This window comes from Panthera tigris, chromosome E3 (assembly GCF_018350195.1).
Source record: "Panthera tigris isolate Pti1 chromosome E3, P.tigris_Pti1_mat1.1, whole genome shotgun sequence".
Lineage (NCBI taxonomy): Eukaryota > Metazoa > Chordata > Mammalia > Carnivora > Felidae > Panthera > Panthera tigris.
This window is the reverse complement of record NC_056675.1, coordinates 1,907,934-1,916,742: the sequence shown is the minus strand read 5'-3', so window position 1 is coordinate 1,916,742 and position 8,809 is coordinate 1,907,934. Positions and strand designations below refer to the sequence as shown.

At 50.3% G+C, this 8,809-nt stretch overlaps 1 protein-coding gene across 4 annotated transcripts in view; it reads left to right on the top strand.

Annotated features, from left to right (window-relative positions):
- Positions 1–213: 213 nt before the first annotated feature.
- The window catches only part of SNX8 (sorting nexin 8), a 48,765-nt gene continuing 40,169 nt past the window's right edge, over positions 214–8,809 (top strand). For 2 of the 4 annotated variants that reach the window (XM_042971010.1, XM_042971005.1), the window contains exons 1-2: positions 343–475; positions 8,039–8,326. In XM_042971010.1, the coding sequence (XP_042826944.1) occupies positions 358–475; positions 8,039–8,326 (406 nt within the window). In that variant the 5' untranslated portion in view covers positions 343–357. Of the gene's footprint in view, positions 476–8,038; positions 8,327–8,809 lie in introns of all 4 variants that reach the window. The other 2 variants (XM_042971007.1, XM_042971006.1) reach the window with 2 other exon arrangements.

The window sequence follows — 8,809 nt, the reverse complement described above, 5'->3', positions numbered from 1 at the left end:
TTTATGAACGAGTGAGGGGCAGAGAGAGGAAGACACAGAATCCGAAACAGGCTCCAGGTTCCGAGCTGTCAGCACAGAGCCCGACAGGGGCCTCGAACCCATGAGCCTCGATATCATGACCCAAGCCAAAGTTGGATGCTAACTGACTGGGCCACCCAGGCGCCCCCATATTTTCTTAAAGCTATTTTTTAGTGCAGTTTAAGCATCAAACAAAACTGAGAGGGAGGTGCAGTGATTTCCCATATCCCTTGCCCCCACCCATGCATCACCTCCCCGACTTTACCAGCCAGCACCCCCACCGGAATGGTGTGTCTGTTACCAACCTGCACTGACACATTATAATCCATCATTCACCTTATGGTTCACTCTTGGTATTGTTCGTTCCATAGGTTTGAACAACGTCGGAGAAATGGCTCGTCTCTAATTTCATTTTCCGTGTGTTTGTTACGAGTATACAGAAATACAACTGATTCAGGTATATTAGTGTTGTATCCTGCCACCTCGGTAAATTTTCCTATTCCAGTTCTAGGTGGTGGTGGTGGTGGTTTTAGATTCCTCAGCATTCTCTGCTTCCACAGCCACTTTCCTCTCCAGTCTTCATGCCATTTTCTTCTTGCCCCGTCGTGGGCGAGGACTTCCAGTCAGTGTTGACTTTTAACGTCTTGTCTTGCCTTTCTGCTAATCACAGGGGGCAAATGTTTGGTCTCTCACTGTTAAGTATGAACCAGCTTTAGCTTCTCACGGATCCTCCTTTTCAATTTGAAGAAGTTTCCTGATCATCCTAGTTTGCAGAGAGATGTAATCATAAATGGGTGTTAAATTTTTCCATAATTTCCCATGCATTTTGGGGGGCATTTTTTTTTGCATAATGTATTTTTTCTTCAATGTCAATTTTATGCATATGCGATGATCATATGGTTCTGTTAACACAGTGAGTTAAATTGATTTTTCAACTAATTAAACCACCTCCATTCCTGGCAAAAACTCTGCTTGTATAATAACACTGCTATCACTTTTTCCTTGGAAGTTCAGTAGAACTTACTAGTAAAGCCATCTGGACCATGAGTTTTCTTTGTGAGAAAGTTTTTTTTTTTAATTGAAAATAATTTAAAGACTTTTTATTTATATTTATTTATTTATTTATTTATTTTAATTTTTTTTTAATGTTTATTTATTTTTGATACAGAGAGAGACAGAGCACGAACGGGGGAGGGTCAGAGAGAGGGAGACACAGAATCTGAAACAGGCTCCAGACTCCGAGCTGTCAGCACAGAGCCCGACGCGGGGCTCGAACCCACGGACCGCGAGATCATGACCTGAGCCGAAGTCGGCTGCTTAACCGACTGAGCCACCCAGGCGCCCCAAGACTTTTTAAATGTTTATTTAAAAACATTTTTAACGTTTATTCACTTTTGAGAGACAGACAGAGACAAAGTGGGAACAGGGGAGGGGCAGAGAGAGAGAGAGGGAGACACAGGATCTGAAGCAGGCTCCAGGCTCTGAGCAAAACAGAGCCGAACGCGGACTCGAACCCACAAACCGTGAGATCATGACCTGAGCTGAAATCGGATGCTTAAGTGACTGAGCCGCCCATGCGCCCCAAATTGAAAATAACTTTTTAACTGTGGTGAAATACACATAAAATTTACCACCTTAACCATTTTTTAAGTACAGAATTCAACGGCATTAAGTAGCACAAATTTAGTGGCTTAAAACAATAAAAATGTGTTGTCTTATTGTTCTAGAAGTCACAAGTGTGAAATGAGTCCTAAAGGATTGAAATCCAGGTGTTGGTAGGTAGGAACGGTTCTTTCTAGAACCTCCAATGGAAAAGTCATTCTTTGGTTCTACCAGATTCTTCTTCTTCTTTTTTTTTTTATGTTTATTTATTTTTGAGAGACAGAGTGTGTGAGTGGGGAGAGGCAGAGAGGGAGACACAGAATCCAAAGCAGGCTCCAGGGTCTGAGCTGTCAGCACAGAGCCCAATGTAGGGCTCAAACCCATAAACTGTGAGATTATGACCCGAGTTGAAGTTGGTCGCTTAACTGACTGAGCCACCCGGGCGCCCCGTCTCTACCAGCTTCTAGAGGCTGCTGGCATTCCTTGGCTCGTGACTGCACCACCCAGTCTCGGCCTCCAGCATCACATGGATGTCTCCGTAATGTTGGCACTGTTCCCTTCCTCCTTTGTGTACCCTCATAATTGCACCTTGACCCACCCAGATAATTCAGGAGACTGTCTCCATCTGATGAGCCTTAACTTTGCACATCTTCAGAGTCCCTTTTTCCACATAAGGTAATATATTCACGGGTTCTGGGGACTAGATGGTCTTTGAGGGGCTAGTCTCGCGTCTACCGCAGCTAACCTTCTGGCTCCCAAAGATTCACATCTATCCAATCTGCAAAATACATCTCTCACGTCCCAGTATCCCCCAAAGTCTCAACCCTTTCCAGCACAACTCAAAGTCCCAAATCTCATCGTCTAAATAAGTTAGAACAGGTATGGGTGAGACACTGTCTGTGATTCATCCCGGGGCGGAATTCCTCTCCATCTGGGCACCTAGAGAACAAATGATCTAATCCCCGAGTACGATGGCGCGATAGGCATAGGGTAACAGTTATAAACATTCCCATTTAAACGGAAAGAAACGGAAGGAGAAAGGAATTGCGGTCCTAAGCAATTCTGAAATGCAAGGGAGCAAACTCAGGTTTCAAGGAACTGTTCTCCGTGGTTCAAGGTCCACGGCTGCACCCTAAGTCTTCCTTCCTTTTTCATGAAGCGTAGCATGTGTTTGCAGCCGAGTAGTATTTTCAGCCTGTTTCCTGCCTGTAGAGTTTTCGAGTCCGCCTTCTTTCATTTCGTCTTCCTCTGTCCCTTGAAGTCCAAGCTGGTGGTGTTTCTGCTGAGACAAGATGTTCAAAAACCGTGTGGGTCTGACACGTGGGCCGTTACAAAAGAGGCTCGGGGAGCAGGGGGGGGCCCGGGCGGCTGAACGTCTGACTCTCGATTTTGGCTCAGGTCATGATCTCACGGTTTGTGGGTTCAAACCCCGCACTGGGCTTGGTGCTGACAGTGCGGAGCCTGCTTGGGATTCCCTCCCTCCACCCCCCACCCAGCCCTGTCCCTCCCCTGCTCACGCTCTCTCTCTCAAAATTAATAAACATTAAAAAAAGAAAAGAAAGAGGCTCATCCACAGGTCTTTCCTGAATAATCCTGTCTCTTTTTTGCTTCTGCTGAAATGCCACGCATCTAATCTAATCTCTCCAAAGAGCTCTCTGTGATGAGTACTGTGGCCTTTTGTTCCTTTCCAGGCGCTAGAAAAAGGTTGTCCAGACACACCCCTGGCTTTCTCTCCAGAGCACACTTTCCTGACCGTGAGTCTCCTAATTTTACAATTGTCTGCAGTCCGGATAGGTTCTTTCTCATGGACCTGGGACACAATCTAGCTGAGCTTTCTGCCATTGCGGGACAGAAGCTGTTTTCCACTAGCTTCCGGTAATGTGGTCCTCATTTCCTTCTGAGGCCTCACCAAAATTGCCTTATTTTTTTTTTTAATGTTTATTTATTTTTGAGAGACACAGAGACAAAGCTTGAGCGGGGGAGGGGCAGAGAGAGAGGGAGACACAGAATCCGAAGCGGGTTCCAGGCTCCGAGCTGTCAGCACAGAGCCCGACGCGGGGCTCGAACTCACAGACCACAAGATCATGACCTGAGCTGAAGCCGGAGGCTTCACTGACTGAGCCACCCAGGCACCCCATAATGTTTATTTATTTTTGAGAGACAGAGAGAAAGAGAGAGAGACAGACAGAGCATGAGCAGGGGAGGGGCAGAGAGAGAGGGAGACACAGAATCCGAAGCTGGTTCCAGGCTCCGAGCTGTCAGCACAGAGCCCGACGCGGGGCTGGAACTCACGGACCGTGAGATCATGACCTGCGCTGAAGTCGGACGCCCAACTGACCGAGCCACCCAGGCGCCCCACAAAGTGCCTTTAATGTCTGAATTTCCGTCTGCACTCGCTTTATGGCAGTTTGGGTATTACCATCTAAGATGATGTGGACTTTCTATACCACAGTCCTCACTAACCGAGTTGTTAACGTGCACGTGTCTGCTGGCAATCTGTTCACGGCAATCTAGGCTTTTTCTATGATGCTTGTCGAAATTCTTCCGGCCTCTACCCATCCCCTCATTCCAAAGCCAGTTCCACGTCTGTAGGTATTTGTCATGACAGTCCCCCACTTGGCGCGTGCCAGCACGAGTATTTTGTGCTCCCCCGTGGCAGTGCGGCATGCCATTGTATGGCTCTATGGCAATAAATATGTTCATCCAGTCTGTTGTTAACAGACATTTGGGTTAGTTCCAGTTTGTAGCTATTCAAATGAGGCTTCTAGGAATGAGCCTCTTTTTGGTGGGCATATGCTTTGATTTCCCTGGGGTAAATATCCAGGACTGGGATTTGCCTCACGGGTTATTCTTTCTCCACTCTTGGTCTGGTGTGGACAGCCAGCACCCACGCTCCTCCTAAAGGCTGGTGGGGTAGCTCTCCGTCCGTCCTGAGCCTATCTAGGGACTATAGGCCGTATCCTGTCCTTGCTGCAGGCCCAAGCTGTGCTCTCCTGTTACCTGACCCAGGCTCCTAAGATTGTTATCTTTTCTTTAATGTTTATTTATTTTTGAGAGACAGAGCCCAAGTGGGAAAGGGGCAGAGGGAGAGGGAGACACAGAATCCGAAGGAGCTCCAGGCTCTGAGCTGTCAGCACAGAGCCCGACGCGGGGCTCGAACCCACGAACCGTGAGATCACGACCCGAGCCGAAGTCGGACACTTAACTGACTGAGCCACACAGGTGCCCTAGATCTTTATCATTTCTGAAAGCTCTGTGGGTTGTCTGGCCTCGGCTTTATTCATTCCTGTAACTTGAAGTCCTCCCTATGTCTGGTACGCTTTCTTGCTTTCGATGCCAGCAATGTGTTAATAACATCTCGGGGAAGGGCTAAAATTGTAGCCAGCATTTCTGTAGTTTTGGAGAAGGAGGATGAATACACTTCTGCGTCCATTCAGACTGACATAAGAAGTCTCTCTTTTTTTTAACGTTTATTTTTGAGACAAAGAGAGACAGAGCATGAATGGGGGAGGGGCAGAGAGAGAGACACAGAATCGGAAGCAGGCTCCAGGCTCTGAGCCATCAGCCCAGAGCCCAACGCGGGGCTCGAACTCACGGACCGCGAGATCGTGACCTGAGCTGAAGTCGGACGCTCAACCGACTGAGCCACCCAGGCGCCCCAAGAAGTCTCTTATTTAAACCTTAACCTTTCAGGAACGCAACTTTGAAATGAGTGACACCGATGTTGCCATATTACATGCGAGCAAACTGAGGCTGACGAGAATAAAGTAGCTTTTCCGACGTCTCGTGAGGAGAGCCAACATTTCTGAGATGTTGAAATCTTCCTGATTTCCAGAGCCACAGGCCCCATCCCCTCAAGCCTTCTAAAAGAAGAGATTACGGATGGACTGGAATTTCCTGATTAAGATTGTTGAGGGGGTAGGGGCGACTGGGTGGCTCAGTCGGTTGAGCATCTGACTCTTGGTTTCGGCTCAGGTCATGATCCCAGGGTTTGGGATCGAGCCCAGGTTTGGGCTCTGTGCTGAGTACGGAGCCTGCCTAAGATTCTCTCTCCCTCTCTCTCTCTGTATCTCTCTCTCTCTCTTCCTCCCTCCTCCTCTCCCTTGCTCTCACGTGCACATGCACTTGCTCTCTCAAAAAAAGAAACAAGAATGTTAAGGAGAAACTGGGGGTTTTATGGCATTGGGTGACGCCACAGGGGCTATTATGAGGGTGATCTCTGGTACCAGATGGTCTGGGTTCAAATCCCGGCTCTTCTGTGGACTAGCTCTGCGATCTTGGCGTGTCAGACTCTTCTGCCTTAGTTGCTGGGGCATGGAGACCATCATACTACTATTTCGTAGATTTCGTGTGAGGGGTAGGTGAGTTGGTGAGTTTCCAATAAAAGGCACTTAGAAAGGTGCTCAGCACATAGTAGGTAGACGTTCAATAAACGCTAGTTTGGTTAGTGTGCTTGGTATTTAGCGCTATTGGCCAAATATTTCTGGCTTTCGGTCCTCCGGGCACTTGGGGGTGTCCGCCCTCTGGCTCTTCCTGGTTGGGGGAAGCGCGTCACACTTTTGGCCAGGGAGTTGCGAATGGAGGGCTGCGGGACGTTTCAGTGCTTGTGCTGGATCCTGCCGAGCTCTTTCTCTTTGTCGCGATGGCAGAACTTCCAGATGGTGGCCGCTCCATTGTCTGGGTTTCCAAGGGACTGTGGCGAGCGTGGCCGCCTTGTTATTTCAGGTGTCTGAGGGTTCAGATTGTTTCTGCAGCAGGATACAGCCTATCCTGACAAACAGGTCAATTATTATTAACGGTCAAGTCCGTAGTCCTCAAAGCGTTTCACTAACTTCTTCAAAAGGCCCCGAGCAGGATGAGGAAGTCCTTGCATTTTGGTGGGACAGCTGATAACAGCCCCTTTCTGCACGTCCACCTGCAACGTGACGTCCCGACTCCACCGTTCCAGTTGTCAGTGTGTGCCTACAGCCCTCGTTTTCCTACATGGAAAGCGATTGATGTGACTCGAACAACAGATGAACAATGTTAATTGGATCCTTGCCATTAACCACAAGGTTTTAAAAGTCAGAAATTCTGGTCTGCTGTTTGCTGCTTCCCGAGTGAAACAGAAATCGTATAAGGATTAGTCTTCTTTGGTGAGGATCTAAAGAAGTTACAGGCAGACAAGTTTCAGTGCACGTTTCCAGGAACTTTCTAACCGTTCGAGATATCTGGCAATAGAGCCCACAACCTGTAAGGACCGAGTTCCTTTTTCTGGAGGCATTCGGAACTGGGCACGTCAGAACCCACCGCTCACTCCCCTTTCCTCTCACAACACCTATGTTTCCAGCCCTATCACCTGCTTCACTCTGTGATGTGAGAATCCTGTTGTATCCTTGGTTCCCCCCCCCCCAATGCAGTACCTAGAAAATGCTCAGGCAATGTTTGCAGGAATCAAATAATCTTTCAACCTAGAACCGTGGCCTTCCACCTGGGCTGCGTGTTAGATCACTTGGGGAGCTTAAAAAAAAAATCCCAAGTCTAGGCCACACCCCAGATGAATTAAATCAGAACTTCTGGGGGCGGGCTCCAGACACAGTGTATCTGAACTCTCCCCAGATGATTAGAAAGTGCAGCAGAGATCCAGAACTGCTGAACTAGAGGCTGTGTGGCCCTGTGTCAAGGGTGTTAAAATAATACATTTAACATTATCACTCTTGAATAGTGTCTGTTTATACACTTCTATTAGGGTTTTACAGTTTGGAGAGTCCAGTGAACTTTCAAACCTTTAATAAAGATTTTATAATCTAGTGAGGGACAGAGATACCTGCCGAGTAATACCAGGACATCAGCAGTGTGTGTGGGTGTAGGCGCACGCCCGAGTGAGTGTGTGTTTGGGGACTGGATAGACGCAGAGTCAGGGAAAAGTGCTGAGCCCATCATTCGATGCAACAAGCCATGAAAGGAAGCCCCGGTGGCGGTGGCGGAAGGAAATAGCATCAGATGGGGGTCTGTGCATCACAGGATCCTGCAGTGTCGTCCCCCCCCCCCCCCCCCCCGCGCCCCGTGACTTGGAAAAGCCCATCTGGAGAAAGGGATAGCACTTGCTAGGTTACAGTGGGGGGGGGGGGGATGCGGGGAGAGCCTCTCTGACTGTGTCAGCTCTCTGGGATGTCCTTGGGTGCGGTGATCTGTAACTGAGGCAGGGTCCAGCTGTAGCAAGGAAAACCAGCTACCTGGGGAGGACTGGGACCTTTCTTAGGACCCCGACGGGGAGGGGGAGGGGGGTCGGTCTGGGCTCTAGATCGCTATAATCAGCCCCCAGGGGGCGTTGGTGGGCATCAGAATCCGGAGGTCCAAGATTCTGACTTTGGAAACGAGGCCCTCCCTCATGGAGCCCTTCCTGGCGCCCCAGCTTCCTCTTCTGCCATTTCTGCAGCCACACTTTTAGCTCCAGGAGGACCACAGCGTCTGCAGCTGCCTGATGCCTCAGAACCTTCGCGCCTGCTGGAGGCCGCTCCTTCTGCTGAACTCCTCATCCCCAGCATCAGCTCAGGCAGGCTCTGCCCCACCCAGGGGTCCCTTCATCTGTTCCGGTGCCCCCACAGCCTCACTTTGGAACAGCCAGGACACTCGCTCTGGTGTCCTGTGGTCCTCCAGATCGGGGGAGACACCGAATGCATCCTCCTATCTCCGGGTCCCGGCACTGGACGGCCAGGGGGAGTGGGTGAGTGAGCTGGTAGGGCGAGTGAGAGTGGGTGGGCAAGGGGGTGGACGAGTGGGTGAACAAGCGAGGGGGCGGGGGGAGGAGTGGGTGAGTGGAGGAATGAACGAATGAATGAGTGGGGGATGGGTGCGTGTGAAAAGCTGAGTGACTGAGCGAGGGGGTGAATGAGTGAGTGGGGAGTGGTGCGTAAGTGAGGAGCAGAGTGAATGAGCAAGCCGGCGGGCGGGAGGGTGAGTGAGTCCTTGCGGACGGGCGGAAGGGAACGAGTGAGAGGGCGGGCGGGTGAACGAGTGAATGAGCGAGCGGAGGGGAGTGGGAGCTAAGGGAAGGGCTAGAGGCGGCGGGGGGAGCGAGGGACGAGCCGGGAGGGGCGCGGGGGCGCGGGGCGGGGAGAGGCCCACGCGGAAGTGCCGAGTGAGCGGCCGAGGGGTGAGCGTGACGGCAAGCGGCCGAGCAAGCGGCTAAGCCAGTGGGCGAGCTGGG